At 52.5% G+C, this 23,440-nt stretch overlaps 1 protein-coding gene across 1 annotated transcript in view; it reads right to left on the bottom strand.

Moving 5' to 3' along the window:
• The window catches only part of LOC131095758 (serine/threonine-protein kinase PAK 3-like), a 55,353-nt gene that overhangs the window by 20,664 nt on the left and 11,249 nt on the right, over window positions 1-23,440 (bottom strand). The window contains exon 3 of the mRNA XM_058043838.1: window positions 22,832-22,963. Within this exon, the coding sequence (XP_057899821.1) occupies window positions 22,832-22,963 (132 nt within the window). The remainder of the gene's footprint in view (window positions 1-22,831; window positions 22,964-23,440) is intronic.

The following is a 23,440-nucleotide window of genomic DNA, read 5'->3' on the forward strand; positions in this document are numbered from 1 at the left end:
GGCCAATTCAACAGCACTCTAGGTGGATATGAAGTTGATTTTCCTCCCTGGCTGCTATCAGCAAGCAAGGTTGTTTTGGCAAAACCGAGCTTTTAGTGCTTGAAAGCACAGAAATGTAAAAGAAGGAAAGCGACATCAATGCCATTGCTACTGCAGACGTAGAAAACTCAAACTGGATCACAATCCCATCCAGGGCTGCAAAATGGCAGAAAACGTTGCACAGAAGCATCTTTGCGTGCTGGAAAAAGACGAAAAGGAACAGGCCTTCTCTTCCTAACAAAACAACAAGCCAAAAAGCCACAAGATGGAAGCATCACCCACTCTACTGTGTAAAGGCTTTGGATGCAGTGAGGGCATGTTTGGTGGTGAAACAACCCTTGTGCTACTGAGCACTGTCACACAGGGATTGATGAATGTCTGTCGGAAGGTGCCTCAAGAGCCTCCCACTGTCCAGGCTAAAGCTCCCTCGGCACCTCCTCGCTGGCCTTGTGCTGCACCCCCTTGCCCAGCTCCCCTGTCCTTCTGTGCACACGCTGCAACCCCTCCATGAGTTTCTGCTCCCCAGGGCCCACAAGTGCACACAGCACTCCAGCTGTGGCCGCAGCGCTGCCCAGCACAGGGCCACGCTCACTGGCCTGCTCCTGCTGCCCCACTGCTGCTGGCACAGCCACCATGCCCTTGGCCATAGCACTGCAGAAGCCAAGAGATAGAGCTTCCCTGAGCAAGCAGCCAGATGCTCTCCCAGAGGCACCAGACCTTTGCTGCCCAACAATGACAGCTCAAGGGCCAAGTTCTGTGGTCGCTGGCTGGAGGGAATCCTGAGTTCCTGGCAGGACTCCAGCACCCAGCATCCTCAGCCTGCAACAGCAAAGTGCTGGCTGCTCCAAATCTTGCAGCTCTGCCTTGCACTAAAGACAGCACCACGCACAACTGGCACTTACAGCTTCAGAATATCCAGGCCCTGGTGTGAGAACTGATGGAGGCTGGCGCTCATCCACCTCAATTTCCTCCACTTTGCCTTCTTCTCCAGGAGCAGTGGGAGCCAGGGGAGAGATGGCTCTTGCTTCTGTCATCTGTGAGAAGAGAGGAGCGTGAGGGAGAGGCCATTTCCTATCATGTAGAACCTCATTTCTTTCCACATCTACCACCACATTTTCAAATGAAAAATCAAAATATTTCATAGTGACAGAGGGGTTCTAAGTCACAGCCACCACATTAAAATGGGCCAATTCAACAGCACTCTAGATGGATATGAAGTTGATTTTCCTCCCTGGCTGCTATCAGCAAGCAAGGTTGTTTTGGCAAAACCGAGCTTTTAGTGCTTGAAAGCACAGAAATGTAAAAGAAGGAAAGCGACATCAATGCCATTGCTACTGCAGACGTAGAAAACTCAAACTGGATCACAATCCCATCCAGGGCTGCAAAATGGCAGAAAACGTTGCACAGAAGCATCTTTGCGTGCTGGAAAAAGACGAAAAGGAACAGGCCTTCTCTTCCTAACAAAACAACAAGCCAAAAAGCCCCAAGATGGAAGCATCACCCACTCTACTGTGTAAAGGCTTTGGATGCAGTGAGGGCATGTTTGGTGGTGAAACAACCCTTGTGCTACTGAGCACTGTCACACAGGGATTGATGAATGTCTGTCGGAAGGTGCCTCAAGAGCCTCCCACTGTCCAGGCTAAAGCTCCCTCGGCACCTCCTCGCTGGCCTTGTGCTGCACCCCCTTGCCCAGCTCCCCTGTCCTTCTGTGCACACGCTGCAACCCCTCCATGAGTTTCTGCTCCCCAGGGCCCACAAGTGCACACAGCACTCCAGCTGTGGCCGCAGCGCTGCCCAACACCGGGCCACGCTCACTGCCCTGCTCCTGCTGCCACAGCCACCATGCCCTTGGCCTTCTTGGCCCCCTGGCCACACGCTGCCTCATCTTCAGCTGCTGAAAACCGCGCGCACCCCTGGTCCTTTTGGGACACGCAGCTCCTCAGCCACAAAGGCGCCCATTTCACTCCTGATAAAGCAGGCCCCATTGCAAGATGGCCTTCCTCTTCTGAGCAAGACAACACAGCAGTCAAGCACTTGGAGATTCACCCCCACTCCAAGCTCCAAGGAACTTGCCAAAGCTGCAGACTGCACCAAAATGTGCATCAAAAGAAACTGGCCGCTTCTGATTTTGGCCTGGCAAGAAGGCTTCGCAACTCCGCACTTTGTTTCTTTGGCCACATGGGAGAGGAATGGCCCCCACAGCTGCATGGACCACATAATCCTCCCCTTGAACCTTATCAAAAGCCAAAAGACAGCAGGTCCAAAAGAGACTATACAAGTGAAGAACCACTCAAGGAAAGTGCAGACCGCTTTCACAAGCCAAACATAGCTTTCCAAAAAGGGAAAACCAACAAAACAAGGCCTGGCACCTCCAGCATTACCGCCTTTGCCCTTGGCCATAGCACTGCAGAAGCCAAGAGATAGAGCTTCCCTGAGCCAAGCAGCCAGATGCTCTCCCAGAGGCACCAGCCCTTTGCTGCCCCAACATGACAGCTCTATGGCCAAGTTCTGTGGTCGCTGGCTGGAGGAAATCCCGAGCTCCTGGCAGGACTCCAGCACCCAGCATCCTCAGCCTGCAACAGCAAAGTGCTGGCTGCTCCAAATCTTGCAGCTCTGCCTTGCACTAAAGACAGCACCACACACAACTGGCACTTACAGCTTCAGAATATCCAGGCCCTGGTGTGAGCACTGATGGAGGCTGGCGCTCATCCACCTCAGTTCGCTCCTCTCTGGCTTCTTCTCCAGGAGCAGTGGGAGCCAGGGGAGAGACGGCTCTTGCTTCTGTCATCTGTGAGAAGAGAGGAGCGTGAGGGAGAGGCCATTTCCTATCATGTAGAACCTCATTTCTTTCCACATCTACCACCACATCTTCGAAGGAAAAATCAAAATATTTCATAGTGACAGAGGGCTTCTAAGTCACAGCCACCAAATTAAAATGGGCCAATTCAACAGTACTCTAGATGGATATGAAGTTGATTTTCCTCCCTGGCTGCTATCACCAAGCAAGGTTGTTTTGGCAAAACCGAGCTTTTAGTGCTTGAAAGCACTGAAAAGGAAAAGAAGGAAAGCGACATCAATGCCATTGCTACTGCAGACGTAGAAAACTCAAACTGGATCACAATCCCATCCAGGGCTGCAAAATGGCAGAAAACGTTGTACAGAAGCCTCTTTGCTTGCTGGAAAAAGAGGAAAATGAACAGGCCTTCTCTTCCTAACAAAACAACAAGCCAAAAAGCCCCAAGATGGAAGCATCACCCACTCTACTGTGTAAAGGCTTTGGATGCAGTGGGGCATGTTTGGTGGTGAAACAACCCTTGTGCTACTGAGCACTGTCACGCAGGGATTGATGAAAGTCTGTCGGAAGGTGCCTCAAGAGCGTCCCACTGTCCAGGCTAAAGCTCCCTCGGCACCTCCTCCCTGGCCTTGTGCTGCACCCCCTTGCCCAGATCCCCTGTCCTTCTGTGCACACGCTGCAGCCCCTCCATGACTTTCTGCTCCCCAGGGCCCACAAGTGCACACAGCACTCCAGCTGTGGCCGCAGCGCTGCCCAGCACAGGGCCACGCTCACTGCCCTGCTCCTGCTGCCCCACTGCTGCTGGCACAGCCACCATGCCCTTGGCCTTCTTGGCCCCCTGGCCACACGCTGCCTCATCTTCAGCTGCTGAAAACCGCCAGCACCCCGGCTCCTTTTGGGCTGCAGCTCCTCAGCCACAAAGGCACCCATTTCACTCCTGATAAAGCAGGCCCCATTGCAAGATGGCCTTCCTCTTCCGAGCAAGACAACACAGCAGTCAAGCACTTGGAGATTCACCCCCACTCCAAGCTCCAAGGAACTTGCCAAAGCTGCACACTGCACCAAAATGTGCATCAAAAGAAACTGGCCGCTTCTGATTTTGGCCTGGCAAGAAGGCTTCGCAACTCCGCACTTTGTTTCTTTGGCCACATGGGAGAGGAATGGCCCCCACAGCTGCATGGACCACATAATCCTCCCCTTGAACCTTATCAAAAGCCAAAAGACAGCAGGTCCAAAAGAGACTGTATAAGTGAAGAACCACTCAAGGAAAGTGCAGACCGCTTTCACAAGCCAAACATAGCTTTCCAAAAAGGGAAAACCAACAAAACAAGGCCTGGCACCTCCAGCATTACCACCTTTGCCCTTGGCCATAGCACTGCAGAAGCCAAGAGATAGAGCTTCCCTGAGCCAAGCAGCCAGATGCTCTCCCAGAGGCACCAGCCCTTTGCTGCCCCAACATGACAGCTCAAGGGCCAAGTTCTGTGGTCGCTGGCTGGAGGAAATCCCGAGCTCCTGGCAGGACTCCAGCACCCAGCATCCTCAGCCTGCAACAGCAAAGTGCTGGCTGCTCCAAATCTTGCAGCTCTGCCTTGCACTAAAGACAGCACCACACACAACTGGCACTTACAGCTTCAGAATATCCAGGCCCTGGTGTGAGCACTGATGGAGGCTGGCGCTCATCCACCTCAATTTGCTCCACTTTGCCTTCTTCTCCAGGAGCAGCGGGAGCCAGGGGAGAGACGGCTCTTGCTTCTGTCATCTGTGAGAAGAGAGGAGCGTGAGGGAGAGGCCATTTCCTATCATGTAGAACCTCATTTCTTTCCACATCTACCACCACATCTTCGAAGGAAAAATCAAAATATTTCATAGTGACAGAGGGCTTCTAAGTCACAGCCACCACATTAAAATGGGCCAATTCAACAGCACTCTAGATGGATATGAAGTTGATTTTCCTCCCTGGCTGCTATCACCAAGCAAGGTTGTTTTGGCAAAACCGAGCTTTTAGTGCTTGAAAGCACTGAAATGGAAAAGAAGGAAAGCGACATCAATGCCATTGCTACTGCAGACGTAGAAAACTCAAACTGGATCACAATCCCATCCAGGGCTGCAAAATGGCAGAAAACGTTGTACAGAAGCCTCTTTGCTTGCTGGAAAAAGAGGAAAATGAACAGGCCTTCTCTTCCGAACAAAACAACAAGCCAACAAGCCACAAGATGGAAGCATAACCCACTCTACTGCTTAAAGGCTTTGGATGCAGTGAGGGCATGTTTGGTGGTGAAACAACCCTTGTGCTACTGAGCACTGGCACGCAGGGATTGATGAAAGTCTGTCGGAAGGTGCCTCAAGAGCCTCCCACTGCGAGGCTAAAGCTCCCTCAGCACCTCCTCCATGGCCTTGTGCTGCACTCCCTTGCCCAGCTCCCCTGTCCTTCTGTGCACACGCTGCAGCCCCTCCATGACTTTCTCCTTCCCAGGACCCACAAGTGCACGCAGCACTCCAGCTGTGGCCGCCGCGCTGCCCAACACCGGGCCACGCTCACTGGCCTGCTCCTGCTGCCCCACTGCTGCTGGCACAGCCACCATGCCCTTGGCCATAGCACTGCAGAAGCCAAGAGATAGAGCTTCCCTGAGCAAGCAGCCAGATGCTCTCCCAGAGGCACCAGACCTTTGCTGCCCAACAATGACAGCTCAAGGGCCAAGTTCTGTGGTCGCTGGCTGGAGGGAATCCTGAGTTCCTGGCAGGACTCCAGCACCCAGCATCCTCAGCCTGCAACAGCAAAGTGCTGGCTGCTCCAAATCTTGCAGCTCTGCCTTGCACTAAAGACAGCACCACGCACAACTGGCACTTACAGCTTCAGAATATCCAGGCCCTGGTGTGAGAACTGATGGAGGCTGGCGCTCATCCACCTCAATTTCCTCCACTTTGCCTTCTTCTCCAGGAGCAGTGGGAGCCAGGGGAGAGATGGCTCTTGCTTCTGTCATCTGTGAGAAGAGAGGAGCGTGAGGGAGAGGCCATTTCCTATCATGTAGAACCTTATTTCTTTCCACATCTACCACCACATTTTCAAAGGAAAAATCAAAATATTTCATAGTGACAGAGGGGTTCTAAGTCACAGCCACCACATTAAAATGGGCCAATTCAACAGCACTCTAGGTGGATATGAAGTTGATTTTCCTCCCTGGCTGCTATCAGCAAGCAAGGTTGTTTTGGCAAAACCGAGCTTTTAGTGCTTGAAAGCACTGAAATGGAAAAGAAGGAAAGCGACATCAATGCCATTGCTACTGCAGACATAGAAAACTCAAACTGGATCACAATCCCATCCAGGGCTGCAAAATGGCAGAAAACGTTGCACAGAAGCATCTTTGCGTGCTGGAAAAAGACGAAAAGGAACAGGCCTTCTCTTCCTAACAAAACAACAAGCCAACAAGCCACAAGATGGAAGCATCACCCACTCTACTGTGTAAAGGCTTTGGATGCAGTGAGGGAATGTTTGGTGGTGAAACAACCCTTCTGTTGCGGAGCACTGTTATGCAGGGATTGATGAAAGTCTGTCGGAAGGTGCCTCAAGAGCGTCCCACTGTCCAGGCTAAAGCTCCCTCGGCACCTCCTCGCTGGCCTTGTGCTGCACCCCCTTGCCCAGCTCCCCTGTCCTTCTGTGCACACGCTGCAGCCCCTCCATGACTTTCTGCTCCCCAGGGCCCACAAGTGCACACAGCACTCCAGCTGTGGCCGCAGCGCTTCCCAGCACCGGGCCACGCTCACTGCCCTGCTCCTGCTGCCCCACTGCTGCTGGCACAGCCACCATGCCCTTGGCCTTCTTGGCCCCCTGGCCACACGCTGCCTCATCTTCAGCTGCTGAAAACCGCGCGCACCCCTGGCTCCTTTTGGGCCACGCAGCTCCTCAGCCACAAAGGTGCCCATTTCACTCCTGATAAAGCAGGCCCCATTGCAAGATGGCCTTCCTCTTCTGAGCAAGACAACACAGCAGTCAAGCACTTGGAGATTCACCCCCACTCCAAGCTCCAAGGAACTTGCCAAAGCTGCACACTGCACCAAAATATGCATCAAAACAAACTGGCCGCTTCTGATTTGGGCCTGGCAAGAAGGCTTCGCAACTCCGCACTTTGTTTCTTTGGCCACATGGGAGAGGAATGGCCCCCACAGCTGCATGGACCACATAATCCTCCCCTTGAACCTTATCAAAAGCCAAAAGACAGCAGGTCCAAAAGAGACTATACAAGTGAAGAACCACTCAAGGAAAGTGCAGACCGCTTTCACAAGCCAAACATAGCTTTCCAAAAAGGGAAAACCAACAAAACAAGGCCTGGCACCTCCAGCATTACCGCCTTTGCCCTTGGCCATAGCACTGCAGAAGCCAAGAGATAGAGCTTCCCTGAGCCAAGCAGCCAGATGCTCTCCCAGAGGCACCAGCCCTTTGCTGCCCCAACATGACAGCTCAAGGGCCAAGTTCTGTGGTCGCTGGCTGGAGGAAATCCTTAGCTCCTGGCAGGACTCCAGCACCCAGCATCCTCAGCCTGCAACAGCAAAGTGCTGGCTGCTCCAAATCTTGCAGCTCTGCCTTGCACTAAAGACAGCACCACACACAACTGGCACTTACAGCTTCAGAATATCCAGGCCCTGGTGTGAGCACTGATGGAGGCTGGCGCTCATCCACCTCAATTTCCTCCACTTTGGCTTCTTCTCCAGGAGCAGCGGGAGCCAGGGGAGAGACGGCTCTTGCTTCTGTCATCTGTGAGAAGAGAGGAGCGTGAGGGAGAGGCCATTTCCTATCATGTTGAACCTCATTTCTTTCCACATCTACCACCACATCTTCGAAGGAAAAATCAAAATATTTCATAGTGACAGAGGGGTTCTAAGTCACAGCCACCACATTAAAATGGGCCAATTCAACAGCACTCTAGATGGATATGAAGTTGATTTTCCTCCCTGGCTGCTATCAGCAAGCAAGGTTGTTTTGGCAAAACCGAGCTTTTAGTGCTTGAAAGCACAGAAATGTAAAAGAAGGAAAGCGACATCAATGCCATTGCTACTGCAGACGTAGAAAACTCAAACTGGATCACAATCCCATCCAGGGCTGCAAAATGGCAGAAAACGTTGCACAGAAGCATCTTTGCGTGCTGGAAAAAGACGAAAAGGAACAGGCCTTCTCTTCCTAACAAAACAACAAGCCAAAAAGCCCCAAGATGGAAGCATCACCCACTCTACTGTGTAAAGGCTTTGGATGCAGTGAGGGCATGTTTGGTGGTGAAACAACCCTTGTGCTACTGAGCACTGTCACACAGGGATTGATGAAAGTCTGTCGGAAGGTGCCTCAAGAGCCTCCCACTGTCCAGGCTAAAGCTCCCTCGGCACCTCCTCCATGGCCTTGTGCTGCACCCCCTTGCCCAGCTCCCCTGTCCTTCTGTGCACACGCTGCAGCCCCTCCATGACTTTCTGCTTCCCAGGGCCCACAAGTGCACACAGCACTCCAGCTGTGGCCGTAGCCCTGCTCAGCACCGGGCCACGCTCACTGCCCTGCTCCTGCTGTCCCACTGCTGCTGGCACAGCCACCATGCCCTTGGCCTTCTTGGCCCCCTGGCCACACACTGCCTCATCTTCAGCGGCTCAAAACTGCCCGCACCCCTGGGTCCTTTTGGGCCACGCAGCTCCTCAGCCACAAAGGCGCCCATTTCACTCCTGATAAAGCAGGCCCCATTGCAAGATGGCCTTCCTCTTCCGAGCAAGACAACACAGCAGTCAAGCACTTGGAGATTCACCCCCACTCCAAGCTCCAAGGAACTTACCAAAGCTGCAGACTGCACCAAAATATGCATCAAAACAAACTGGCCGCTTCTGATTTGGGCCTGGCAAGAAGGCTTCGCAACTCCGCACTTTGTTTCTTTGGCCACATGGGAGAGGAATGGCCCCCACAGCTGCATGGACCACATAATCCTCCCCTTGAACCTTATCAAAAGCCAAAAGACAGCAGGTCCAAAAGAGACTGTACAAGTGAAGAACCACTCAAGAAAAGTGCAGACTGCTTTCACAAGCCAAACATAGCTTTCCAAAAAGGGAAAACCAACAAAACAAGGCCTGGCACCTCCAGCATTACCGCCTTTGCCCTTGGCCATAGCACTGCAGAAGCCAAGAGATAGAGCTTCCCTGAGCCAAGCAGCCAGATGCTCTCCCAGAGGCACCAGCCCTTTGCTGCCCCAACATGACAGCTCTAGGGCCAAGTTCTGTGGTCGCTGGCTGGAGGAAATCCCGAGCTCCTGGCAGGACTCCAGCACCCAGCATCCTCAGCCTGCAACAGCAAAGTGCTGGCTGCTCCAAATCTTGCAGCTCTGCCTTGCACTAAAGACAGCACCACACACAACTGGCACTTACAGCTTCAGAATATCCAGGCCCTGGTGTGAGCACTGATGGAGGCTGGCGCTCATCCACCTCAATTTCCTCCACTTTGCCTTCTTCTCCAGGAGCAGCGGGAGCCAGGGGAGAGACGGCTCTTGCTTCTGTCATCTGTGAGAAGAGAGGAGCGTGAGGGAGAGGCCATTTCCTATCATGTAGAACCTCATTTCTTTCCACATCTACCACCACATCTTCGAAGGAAAAATCAAAATATTTCATAGTGACAGAGGGCTTCTAAGTCACAGCCACCACATTAAAATGGGCCAATTCAACAGCACTCTAGATGGATATGAAGTTGATTTTCCTCCCTGGCTGCTATCACCAAGCAAGGTTGTTTTGGCAAAACCGAGCTTTTAGTGCTTGAAAGCACTGAAATGGAAAAGTAGGAAAGCGACATCAATGCCATTGCTACTGCAGACGTAGAAAACTCAAACTGGATCACAATCCCATCCAGGGCTGCAAAATGGCAGAAAACGTTGTACAGAAGCATCTTTGCTTGCTGGAAAAAGAGGAAAATGAACAGGCCTTCTCTTCCTAACAAAACAACAAGCCAACAAGCCACAAGATGGAAGCATCACCCACTCCACTGTGTAAAGGCTTTGGATGCAGTGAGGGAATGTTTGGTGGTGAAACAACCCTTCTGTTGCGGAGCACTGTTATGCAGGGATTGATGAAAGTCTGTCGGAAGGTGCCTCAAGAGCCTCCCACTTTCCAGGCTAAAGCTCCCTCGGCACCTCCTCGCTGGCCTTGTGCTGCACCCCCTTGCCCAGCTCCCCTGTCCTTCTGTGCACACGCTGCAGCCCCTCCATGACTTTCTGCTCCCCAGGGCCCACAAGTGCACACAGCACTCCAGCTGTGGCCGCAGCGCTGCCCAGCACAGGGCCACGCTCACTGCCCTGCTCCTGCTGCCCCACTGCTGCTGGCACAGCCACCATGCCCTTGGCCTTCTTGGCCCCCTGGCCACACGCTGCCTCATCTTCAGCTGCTCAAAACCGCCAGCACCTCTGGCTCCTTTTGGGCCACGCAGCTCCTCAGCCACAAAGGCGCCCATTTCACTCCTGATAAAGCAGGCCCCATTGCAAGATGGCCTTCCTCTTCTGAGCAAGACAACACAGCAGTCAAGCACTTGGAGATTCACCCCCACTCCAAGCTCCAAGGAACTTGCCAAAGCTGCACACTGCACCAAAATATGCATCAAAACAAACTGGCCGCTTCTGATTTGGGCCTGGCAAGAAGGCTTCGCAACTCCGCACTTTGTTTCTTTGGCCACATGGGAGAGGAATGGCCCCCACAGCTGCATGGACCACATAATCCTCCCCTTGAACCTTATCAAAAGCCAAAAGACAGCAGGTCCAAAAGAGACTATACAAGTGAAGAACCACTCAAGGAAAGTGCAGACCGCTTTCACAAGCCAAACATAGCTTTCCAAAAAGGGAAAACCAACAAAACAAGGCCTGGCACCTCCAGCATTACCGCCTTTGCCCTTGGCCATAGCACTGCAGAAGCCAAGAGATAGAGCTTCCCTGAGCCAAGCAGCCAGATGCTCTCCCAGAGGCACCAGCCCTTTGCTGCCCCAACATGACAGCTCTATGGCCAAGTTCTGTGGTCGCTGGCTGGAGGAAATCCTTAGCTCCTGGCAGGACTCCAGCACCCAGCATCCTCAGCCTGCAACAGCAAAGTGCTGGCTGCTCCAAATCTTGCAGCTCTGCCTTGCACTAAAGACAGCACCACACACAACTGGCACTTACAGCTTCAGAATATCCAGGCCCTGGTGTGAGCACTGATGGAGGCTGGCGCTCATCCACCTCAATTTCCTCCACTTTGGCTTCTTCTCCAGGAGCAGCGGGAGCCAGGGGAGAGACGGCTCTTGCTTCTGTCATCTGTGAGAAGAGAGGAGCGTGAGGGAGAGGCCATTTCCTATCATGTTGAACCTCATTTCTTTCCACATCTACCACCACATCTTCGAAGGAAAAATCAAAATATTTCATAGTGACAGAGGGGTTCTAAGTCACAGCCACCACATTAAAATGGGCCAATTCAACAGCACTCTAGATGGATATGAAGTTGATTTTCCTCCCTGGCTGCTATCAGCAAGCAAGGTTGTTTTGGCAAAACCGAGCTTTTAGTGCTTGAAAGCACAGAAATGTAAAAGAAGGAAAGCGACATCAATGCCATTGCTACTGCAGACGTAGAAAACTCAAACTGGATCACAATCCCATCCAGGGCTGCAAAATGGCAGAAAACGTTGCACAGAAGCATCTTTGCGTGCTGGAAAAAGACGAAAAGGAACAGGCCTTCTCTTCCTAACAAAACAACAAGCCAAAAAGCCCCAAGATGGAAGCATCACCCACTCTACTGTGTAAAGGCTTTGGATGCAGTGAGGGCATGTTTGGTGGTGAAACAACCCTTGTGCTACTGAGCACTGTCACACAGGGATTGATGAAAGTCTGTCGGAAGGTGCCTCAAGAGCCTCCCACTGTCCAGGCTAAAGCTCCCTCGGCACCTCCTCCATGGCCTTGTGCTGCACCCCCTTGCCCAGCTCCCCTGTCCTTCTGTGCACACGCTGCAGCCCCTCCATGACTTTCTGCTTCCCAGGGCCCACAAGTGCACACAGCACTCCAGCTGTGGCCGTAGCCCTGCTCAGCACCGGGCCACGCTCACTGCCCTGCTCCTGCTGTCCCACTGCTGCTGGCACAGCCACCATGCCCTTGGCCTTCTTGGCCCCCTGGCCACACACTGCCTCATCTTCAGCGGCTCAAAACTGCCCGCACCCCTGGGTCCTTTTGGGCCACGCAGCTCCTCAGCCACAAAGGCGCCCATTTCACTCCTGATAAAGCAGGCCCCATTGCAAGATGGCCTTCCTCTTCCGAGCAAGACAACACAGCAGTCAAGCACTTGGAGATTCACCCCCACTCCAAGCTCCAAGGAACTTACCAAAGCTGCAGACTGCACCAAAATATGCATCAAAACAAACTGGCCGCTTCTGATTTGGGCCTGGCAAGAAGGCTTCGCAACTCCGCACTTTGTTTCTTTGGCCACATGGGAGAGGAATGGCCCCCACAGCTGCATGGACCACATAATCCTCCCCTTGAACCTTATCAAAAGCCAAAAGACAGCAGGTCCAAAAGAGACTGTACAAGTGAAGAACCACTCAAGAAAAGTGCAGACTGCTTTCACAAGCCAAACATAGCTTTCCAAAAAGGGAAAACCAACAAAACAAGGCCTGGCACCTCCAGCATTACCGCCTTTGCCCTTGGCCATAGCACTGCAGAAGCCAAGAGATAGAGCTTCCCTGAGCCAAGCAGCCAGATGCTCTCCCAGAGGCACCAGCCCTTTGCTGCCCCAACATGACAGCTCTAGGGCCAAGTTCTGTGGTCGCTGGCTGGAGGAAATCCCGAGCTCCTGGCAGGACTCCAGCACCCAGCATCCTCAGCCTGCAACAGCAAAGTGCTGGCTGCTCCAAATCTTGCAGCTCTGCCTTGCACTAAAGACAGCACCACACACAACTGGCACTTACAGCTTCAGAATATCCAGGCCCTGGTGTGAGCACTGATGGAGGCTGGCGCTCATCCACCTCAATTTCCTCCACTTTGCCTTCTTCTCCAGGAGCAGCGGGAGCCAGGGGAGAGACGGCTCTTGCTTCTGTCATCTGTGAGAAGAGAGGAGCGTGAGGGAGAGGCCATTTCCTATCATGTTGAACCTCATTTCTTTCCACATCTACCACCACATCTTCGAAGGAAAAATCAAAATATTTCATAGTGACAGAGGGCTTCTAAGTCACAGCCACCACATTAAAATGGGCCAATTCAACAGCACTCTAGATGGATATGAAGTTGATTTTCCTCCCTGGCTGCTATCAGCAAGCAAGGTTGTTTTGGCAAAACCGAGCTTTTAGTGCTTGAAAGCACTGAAATGGAAAAGTAGGAAAGCGACATCAATGCCATTGCTACTGCAGACGTAGAAAACTCAAACTGGATCACAATCCCATCCAGGGCTGCAAAATGGCAGAAAACGTTGTACAGAAGCATCTTTGCTTGCTGGAAAAAGAGGAAAATGAACAGGCCTTCTCTTCCTAACAAAACAACAAGCCAACAAGCCACAAGATGGAAGCATCACCCACTCCACTGTGTAAAGGCTTTGGATGCAGTGAGGGAATGTTTGGTGGTGAAACAACCCTTCTGTTGCGGAGCACTGTTATGCAGGGATTGATGAAAGTCTGTCGGAAGGTGCCTCAAGAGCCTCCCACTTTCCAGGCTAAAGCTCCCTCGGCACCTCCTCGCTGGCCTTGTGCTGCACCCCCTTGCCCAGCTCCCCTGTCCTTCTGTGCACACGCTGCAGCCCCTCCATGACTTTCTGCTCCCCAGGGCCCACAAGTGCACACAGCACTCCAGCTGTGGCTGCAGCGCTGCCCAGCACAGGGCCACGCTCACTGCCCTGCTCCTGCTGCCACACTGCTGCTGGCACAGCCACCATGCCCTTGGCCTTCTTGGCCCCCTGGCCACACGCTGCCTCATCTTCAGCTGCTCAAAACCGCCAGCACCTCTGGCTCCTTTTGGGCCACGCAGCTCCTCAGCCACAAAGGTGCCCATTTCACTTCAGATACAGCAGGCACCATTGCAAGATGGCCTACCTCTTACGAGCAACACAACACAGCAGTCAAGCACTTGCAGCTACACCCCCACTCTGGGCTCCAATGCACTTGCCCAAGCTGCAGACTTCTGCACAAAACTGATCAGCAGAAACTTGCCCCTACTGCTCTTTGCTCCTGCTGAAAAGCCAAAAGGCAGTTGGCCAACAGTAACTCTACAAGTTAAAAATGACTCAAGTAAACTGCAGAACACTTCCACAAGTTAAGGCACCTTTCCAAAAGGGAAAACAAACCAATAAAACCTTTTGACCTCCAGCACTACCACTTGTGCCCTTGGCCGTAACTCCGCAGAAGCCCAGAGATGGAGCTTCCCTGAGCCAAGCAGCCAGAATCTCAGCCGCAGCCCCCAGCTCGGTGCTGCCTAAACAGGACAGGTCAAAGGCCAATTTCCAGCTGTCACTGCCTGCAGGAAAAGGCCACATCCTGCAGGATTCCAGCACTCAGCATCCTTGGCCAGACACAGCAAGTGCTGGCCTCTCAGAAACTTGCACCTCTGCCTTGCACTAAAGGCAGCACCCCCCACAGTGGGAGCTTACTCTCTTGGAAAGATGAGCAGGCTTTGGTGTGACCATGACTGGACGCTTGCGGTGGTCATCTGGCTCATTTTCCTCCTCTCTGTCTTCTTCTGGAATAGGAGAAAGAGCCAGGGGAAAAATGGCTCTTGCTCTTGTCACCTGTGGCAAGACAGAATGATAGGGACAGGCCGTTACCTAGCGCTTAGAACCTCATTTCTACTCACATCCACAGACACATTTTCTAAGGAGAAGTCATGATCTATGTGTAGCAATGCCATTCGAAGTCACTCCAACCAGACTGAAATGGGCACATTCAACAGAACAGTATAAGGCTATGAATTCGATATTCCTCCTTGTCTGCTATTTGCAGGCAAGGTTGTCTCTGCAAAAGGCAGCTTTTAGTTCTTGTAAACTCTGAAATGGAAAAGCAGGAAACACCCAGCAAGGCCTTTGCTACTGCTGCGGAAGACACGGAAAACCAGAAAGGGTTCAGAATCCCTTTCAGTGATTAAAGGAGCAGGGAAGTTTTTGCAGAAGCCTCCTTGCTTGCTGGAAAAAGAGAAAAGGAACAGGCCTTCTCCCCATTGGAAACCCATAAACCACAAGACGGAAGTGACAGTGACTGCAGTGTCTAAAGACCTTGGATGTAGTGAGGTGATGTTTCGGAGAGGAAAGGCCCGTGTGCTGAGCACTGTCATGCAGGGATTGATGGAAGCCTCGTGAAGGTCCCTCAAGAGCCTCCCATTGTCCAGGCTAAAGCTCCCTTGGCACCTCCTCCCTGGCTTTGTGCTGCACCCCCTTGCCAAGCTCCCCGGTCCTTCTGTGCACACGCTGCAGCCCCTCCATGACTTTCTGCTCCCCAGGACCCACAAGTGCACACAGAACTCCAGCTGTGGCCGCAGCACTGCCCAGCACAGGGCCACGCTCACTGCCCTGCTCCTGCTGCCACACTGCTGCTGGCACAGCCACCATGCCCTTGGCCTTCTTGGCCCCCTGGCCACACGCTGCTGCATCTTCAGCTGCTCAAGGCCAGCAGTACCCCTGGCTCCTTTTGGTCCACGCAGCTCCCCAGCCACAAAGGCTCCCATTTCACTTCAGATACAGCAGGCACCAATGCAAGATGGCCTACCTCTTACAAGCAACACAACACAGCAGTCAAGCACTTGCAGCTACACCCCCACTCTGGGCTCCAGTGCACCTGCCCAAGCTGCAGACTTCTGCACAAAACTGATCAGCAGAAATTTGCCCCTACTGCTCTTTGCGCCTTCTGAAAAGCCAAAAGGCAGTTGGGCCAACAGTAACTCTACAAGTTAAAAATGACTCAAGTAAACTGCAGAATACTTCCACAAGTTAAGGCATCTTTCCAAAAGGGAAAACAAACCAACAAAACCATTTGACCTCCAGAACTACCACTTGTGCCCTTGGCCGTAACTCCGCAGAAGCCCAGAGATGGAGCTTCCCTGAGCTAAGCAGCCAGAATCTCAGCCGCAGCCCCCAGCTTGGTGCTGCCTCAACAGGACAGGTCAAAGGCCAGTTTCCAGCTGTCACTGCCTGCAGGAAAAGGCCACATCCTGCAGGACTCCAGCACTCAGCATCCTTGGCCAGACACAGCAAGTGCTGGCCGCTCGGAAATTTGCACCTCTGCCTTGCACTAAAGGTAGCACCCCCCACAATGGGAGCTTACTCTCTTGGAAAGAGGAGCAGGCTTTGATGTGACCATGACTGGACGCTTGCGGTGGTCGTCTGGCTCATTTTCCTCCTCTCTGTCTTCTTCCGGAATAGGAGAAAGAGCCAGGGGAAAAATGGCTCTTGCTCTTGTCACCTGTGGCAAGACAGAATGATAGGGACAGGCCGTTACCTAGCACTTAGAACCTCATTTCTACTCACATCCACAGACACATCTTCTAAGGAGAAGTCATGATCTATGTGTAGCAATGGCATTCGAAGTCACTCCAACCAGACTGAAATGGGCACATTCAACAGAACAGTATAAGGCTATGAATTCGATATTCCTCCTTGTCTGCTATTTGCAGGCAAGGTTGTCTCTGCAAAAGGCAGCTTTTAGTTCTTGTAAACTCTGAAATGGAAAAGCAGGAAAGAGCCAGCAAGGCCTTTGCTAATGCTGCTGAAGACATGGAAAACCAGAAAGGGCTCAGAATCCCTTTCAGTGATTAAAGGAGCAGGGAAGGCTGTGCAGAAGCCTCCTTGCTTGCTGGAAAAAGAGAAAAGGAACAGGCCTTCTCCCCATTGGAAACCCATAAACCACAAGACTGAAGTGACAGTGACTGCAGTGTCTAAAGACCTTGGATGTAGTGAGGTGATGTTTCGGAGAGGAAAGGCCCTTGTGCTGAGCACTGTCATGCAGGGATTGATGGAAGCCTCGTGAAGGTCCCTCAAGAGCCTCCCATTGTCCAGGCTAAAGCTCCCTCGGCACCTCATCCCTGGCCTTGTGCTGCACCCCCTTGCCCAGCTCCCCTGTCCTTCTGTGCACACGCTGCAGCCCCTCCATGACTTTCTGCTCCCCAGGGCCCACAAGTGCACACAGCACTCCAGCTGTGGCCGCAGCGCTGCCCAGCACAGGGCCACGCTCACTGCCCTGCTCCTGCTGCCCCACTGCTGCTGGCACAGCCACCATGCCCTTGGCCTTCTTGGCCCCCTGGCCACACGCTGCCTCATCTTCAGCTGCTCAAGGCCAGCAGTACCCCTGGCTCCTTTTGGTCCATGCAGCTCCACAGCCACAAAGGTGCCCATTTCACTTCAGATACAGCAGGCACCATTGCAAGATGGCCTTCCTCTTCCGAGCAACACAACACAGCAGTCAAGCACTTGCAGCTTCACCCCCACTCTGGGCTCCAATGCACTTGCCCAAGCTGCAGAACTTCTGCACAAAACTGATCAGCAGAAATTTGCCCCTACTGCTCCTTGTGCCTTCTGAAAAGCCAAAAGGCAGTTGGCCAACAGTAACTCTACAAGTTAAAAATGACTCAAGTAAACTGCAGAATACTTCCACAAGTTAAGGCACCTTTCCAAAAGGGAAAACAAACCAACAAAACCTTTTGACCTCCACCACTACCACTTGCGCCCTTGTAACTCCGCAGAAGCCCAGAGATGGAGCTTCCCTGAGCTAAGCAGCAAGAATCTCAGCCGCAGCCCCCAGCTCGGTGCTGCCTAAACAGGACAGGTCAAAGGCCAATTTCCAGCTGTCACTGCCTGCAGGAAAAAGCCACATCCTGCAGGACTCCAGCACTCAGCATCCTTGGCCAGACACAGCAAGTGCTGGCCTCTCAGAAACTTGCACCTCTGCCTTGCACTAAAGGCAGCACACCCCACAATGGGAGCTTACTCTCATGAAAAGATGAGCAGGCTTTGGTGTGACCATGACTGGACGCTTGCGGTGGTCATCTGGCTCATTTTCCTCCTCTCTGTCTTCTTCTGGAATAGGAAAAAGAGCCAGGGGAAAAATGGCTCTTGATCTTGTCACCTGTGGCAAGACAGAATGATAGGGACAGGCCGTTACCTAGCGCTTAGAACCTCATTTCTACTCACATCCACAGACACATCTTCTAAGGAGAAAACATGAACTTTGTATAGCAATGGCATTCAAAGTCACTCCAACCAGAATGAAATGGGCACATTCAACAGAACAGTATAAGGCTATGAATTCGATATTCCTCTTTGTCTGCTATTTGCAGGCAAGGTTGTCTCTGCAAAAGGCAGCTTTTAGTTCTTGTAAACTCTGAAATGGAAAAGCAGGAAAGAGCCAGCAAGGCCTTTGCTACTGCTGCTGAAGACATGGAAAACCAGAAAGGGTTCAGAATCCCTTTCAGTGATTAAAGGAGCAGGGAAGGTTGTGCAGAAGCCTCCTTGCTTGCTGGAAAAAGAGAAAAGGAACAGGCCTTCTCCCCATTAGAAACCCATAAACCACAAGACGGAAGGGACAGTGACTGCAGTGTCTAAAGACCTTGGATGTAGTGAGGTGATGTTTCGGAGAGGAAAGGCCCTTGTGCTGAGCACTGTTATGCAGGGATTGATGGAAGCCTCGTGAAGGTCCCTCAAGAGCCTCCCATTGTCCAGGCTAAAGCTCCCTCGGCACCTCATCCCTGGCCTTGTGCTGCACCCCCTTGCCCAGCTCCCCTGTCCTTCTGTGCACACGCTGCAGCCCCTCCATGACTTTCTGCTCCCCAGGGCCCACAAGTGCACACAGCACTCCAGCTGTGGCCGCAGCGCTGCCCAGCACAGGGCCACGCTCACTGCCCTGCTCCTGCTGCCCCACTGCTGCTGGCACAGCCACCATGCCCTTGGCCTTCTTGGCCCCCTGGCCACACGCTGCCTCATCTTCAGCTGCTCAAAACTGCCAGCACCCCTGGCTCCTTTTGGTCCACGCAGCTCCACAGCCACAAAGGTGCCCATTTCACTTCAGATACAGCAGGCACCATTGCAAGATGGCCTTCCTCTTCCGAGCAACACAACACAGCAGTCAAGCACTTGCAGCTTCACCCCCACTCTGGGCTCCAGTGCACTTGCCCAAGCTGCAGACTTCTGCACAAAACTGATCAGCAGAAACTTGCCCCTACTGCTCTTTGCTCGTTCTGAAAAGCCAGAAGGCAGTTGGGCCAACAGTAACTCTACAAGTTAAAAATGACTCAAGTAACCTGCAGAATACTTCCACAAGTTAATGCATCTTTCCAAAAGGGAAAACAAACCAACAAAACCATTTGACCTCCAGAACTACCGCTTGTGCCCTTGGCCGTAACTCCGCAGAAGCCCAGAGATGGAGCTTCCCTGAGCTAAGCAGCCAGAATCTCAGCCGCAGCCCCCAGCTTGGTGCTGCCTCAACAGGACAGGTCAAAGGCCAGTTTCCAGCTGTCACTGCCTGCAGGAAAAGGCCACATCCTGCAGGACTCCAGCACTCAGCATCCTTGGCCAGACACAGCAAGTGCTGGCCGCTCGGAAATTTGCACCTCTGCCTTGCACTAAAGGCAGCACCCCCCACAATGGGAGCTTACTCTCTTGGAAAGATGAGCAGGCTTTGGTGTGACCATGACTGGACGCTTGCGGTGGTCATCTGGCTCATTTTCCTCCTCTCTGTCTTCTTCTGGAATAGGAGAAAGAGCCAGGGGAAAAATGGCTCTTGCTCTTGTCACCTGTGGCAAGACAGAATGATAGGGACAGGCCGTTACCTAGCACTTAGAACCTCATTTCTACTCACATCCACAGACACATCTTCTAAGGAGAAGTCATGATCTATGTGTAGCAATGGCATTCGAAGTCACTCCAACCAGACTGAAATGGGCACATTCAACAGAACAGTATAAGGCTATGAATTCGATATTCCTCCTTGTCTGCTATTTGCAGGCAAGGTTGTCTCTGCAAAAGGCAGCTTTTAGTTCTTGTAAACTCTGAAATGGAAAAGCAGGAAAGAACCAGCAAGGCCTTTGCTAATGCTGCTGAAGACATGGAAAACCAGAAAGGGTTCAGAATCCCTTTCAGTGATTAAAGGAGCAGGGAAGGCTGTGCAGAAACCTCCTTGCTTGCTGGAAAAAGAGAAAAGGAACAGGCCTTCTCCCCATTAGAAACCCATAAACCAAAGACAGAAGTGACAGTGACTGCAGTGTCTAAAGACCTTGGATGTAGTGAGGTGATGTTTCGGAGAGGAAAGGCCCTTGTGCTGAGCACTGTTATGCAGGGACTGATGGAAGCCTCGTGAAGGTCCCTCAAGAGCCTCCCATTGTCCAGGCTAAAGCTCCCTCGGCACCTCCTCCCTGGCTTTGTGCTGCACCCCCTTGCCCAGCTCCCCTGTCCTTCTGTGCACACGCTGCAGCCCCTCCATGACTTTCTGCTCCCCAGGACCCACAAGTGCACACAGCACTCCAGCTGTGGCCGCAGCACTTCCCAGCACAGGGCCACGCTCACTGCCCTGCTCCTGCTGCCCCACTGCTGCTGGCACAGCCACCATGCCCTTGGCCTTCTTGGCCCCCTGGCCACACGCTGCCTCATCTTCAGCTGCTCAAAACCGCCAGCACCCCTGGCTCCTTTTGGGCCACGCAGCTCCTCAGCCACAAAGGCGCCCATTTCACTTCAGATACAGCAGGCACCATTGCAAGATGGCCTTCCTCTTCCGAGCAACACAACACAGCAGTCAAGCACTTGCAGCTTCACCCCCACTCTGGGCTCCAATGCACTTGCCCAAGCTGCAGAACTTCTGCACAAAACTGATCAGCAGAAACTTGCCCCTACTGCTCCTTGTGCCTTCTGAAAAGCCAAAAGGCAGTTGGCCAACAGTAACTCTACAAGTTAAAAATGACTCAAGTAAACTGCAGAATACTTCCACAAGTTAAGGCACCTTTCCAAAAGGGAAAACAAACCAACAAAACCTTTTGACCTCCACCACTACCACTTGCGCCCTTGTAACTCCGCAGAAGCCCAGAGATGGAGCTTCCCTGAGCCAAGCAGCCAGAATCTCAGCCGCAGCCCCCAGCTCGGTGCTGCCTCAACAGGACAGGTCAAAGGCCAATTTCCAGCTGTCAATGCCTGCAGGAAAAGGCCACATCCTGCAGGACTCCAGCACTCAGCATCCTTGGCCAGACACAGCAAGTGCTGGCCTCTCAGAAACTTGCACCTCTGCCTTGCACTAAAGGCAGCACACCCCACAATGGGAGCTTACTCTCATGAAAAGATGAGCAGGCTTTGGTGTGACCATGACTGGACGCTTGCGGTGGTCATCTGGCTCATTTTCCTCCTCTCTGTCTTCTTCTGGAATAGGAAAAAGAGCCAGAGGAAAAATGGCTCTTGCTCTTGTCACCTGTGGCAAGACAGAATGATAGGGACAGGCAGTTACCTAGCGCTTAGAACCTCATTTCTACTCACATCCACAGACACATCTTCTAAAGAGAAAACATGAACTTTGTATAGCAATGGCATTCAAAGTCACTCCAACCAGACTGAAATGGGCACATTCAACAGAACAGTATAAGGCTATGAATTCGATATTCCTCTTTGTCTGCTATTTGCAGGCAAGGTTGTCTCTGCAAAAGGCAGCTTTTAGTTCGTGTACACTCTGAAATGGAAAAGCAGGAAAGAGCCAGCAAGGCCTTTGCTACTGCTGCTGAAGACATGGAAAACCAGAAAGGGTTCAGAATCCCTTTCAGTGATTAAAGGAGAAGGGAAGATTGTGCAGAAGCCTCCTTGCTTGCTGGAAAAAGAGAAAAGGAACAGGCCTTCTCCCCATTGGAAACCCATAAACCACAAGACTGAAGTGACAGTGACTGCAGTGTCTAAAGACCTTGGCTGTAGTGAGGTGATGTTTCGGAGAGGAAAGGCCCTTGTGCTGAACACTGTTATGCAGGGATTGATGGAAGCCTCGTGAAGGTCCCTCAAGAGCCTCCCATTGTCCAGGCTAAAGCTCCCTCGGCACCTCCTCCCTGGCCTTCTGCTGCACCCCCTTGCCCAGCTCCCCTGTCCTTCTGTGCACACGCTGCAGCCCCTCCATGACTTTCTGCTTCCCAGGGCCCACAAGTGCACACAGCACTCCAGCTGTGGCCGCAGCGCTTCCCAGCACAGGGCCACGCTCACTGCCCTGCTCCTGCTGCCCCACTGCTGCTGGCACAGCCACCATGCCCTTGGCCTTCTTGGCCCCCTGGCCACACGCTGCCTCATCTTCAGCTGCTCAAAACCGCCAGCACCCCTGGCTCCTTTTGGGCCACGCAGCTCCTCAGCCACAAAGGTGCCCATTTCACTCCTGATATAGCAGGCACCATTGCAAGATGGCCTTCCTCTTCCGAGCAACACAACACTGCAGTCAAGCACTTGGGGATTCACCCCCACTCCGGGCTCAGAGCCACTTGTCAAAGCTCCAGTCTGCACCAAAATATGCATCAAAAGAAACTGGCCGCTTCTGATTTTGGCCTGGCAAGAAGGCTTCGCAACTCCGCGCTTTGTTCCTTTGGCCACACAGTCCGGAATGGCCCCCACAGCTGCATGGACCACACAATCCTCCTCTTGCAGCTTATCAAAAGCCAAAAGACAGCTGGTCCAAAAGAGACTGTACAAGTGAAGAACCACTCAAGGAAAGTGCAGACCGCTTTCACAAGCCAAACATAGCTTTCCAAAAAGGGAAAACCAACAAAACAAGGCCTGGCACCTCCAGCATTACCGCCTTTGCCCTTGGCCATAGCACTGCAGAAGCCAAGAGATAGAGCTTCCCTGAGCCAAGCAGCCAGATGCTCTCCCAGAGGCACCAGCCCTTTGCTGCCCCAACATGACAGCTCAAGGGCCAAGTTCTGTGGTCGCTGGCTGGAGGAAATCCTGAGCTCCTGGCAGGACTCCAGCACCCAGCATCCTCAGCCTGCAACAGCAAAGTGCTGGCTGCTCCAAAGCTTGCAGCTCTGCCTTGCACTAAAGACAGCACCACACACAACTGGCACTTACAGCATCAGAATATCCAGGCTCTGGTGTGACCAATGGTGGAGGCTGGCGCTCATCCACCTCAGTTCGCTCCTCTCTGGCTTCTTCTCCAGGAGCAGCAGGAGCCAGGGGTGAGACGGCTCTTGGTTCTGTCATCTGTGAGAAGAGAGGAGCGTGAGGGAGAGGCCATTTCCTATAATGTAGAACCTCATTTCTTTCCACATCTACCACCACATCTTCGAAGGAAAAATCAAAATATTTCATAGTGACAGAGGGGTTCTAAGTCACAGCCACCACAATAAAATGGACAGATTCAACAGCACTCTAGATGGATATGAAATTGATTTTCCTCCCTAGCTGCTATCAGCAAGCAAGGTTATTTTGGCAAAACCGAGCTTTTAGTGCTTGAAAGAACTGAAATGGAAAAGTAGGAAAGTGACAGCAACGCCTTTGCTACTGCTGCTGCAGACGTAGAAAACTGAAACTGGATCACAATCCCATCCAGGGCTGCAAAAAAGCAGTGAAACGTTCTGCAGAAGCATCTTTGCTTGCAGGAAAAAGAGGAAAATCAATAGGTATTGCCGCTCTAGAAAAGCAACAATGCAACAAGCGACAAGAGGAAAATGTAAACCA

The sequence above is a fragment of the Melospiza georgiana genome, chromosome Z (genome assembly GCF_028018845.1).
Source record: "Melospiza georgiana isolate bMelGeo1 chromosome Z, bMelGeo1.pri, whole genome shotgun sequence".
In the NCBI taxonomy this organism is placed as follows: domain Eukaryota; kingdom Metazoa; phylum Chordata; class Aves; order Passeriformes; family Passerellidae; genus Melospiza; species Melospiza georgiana.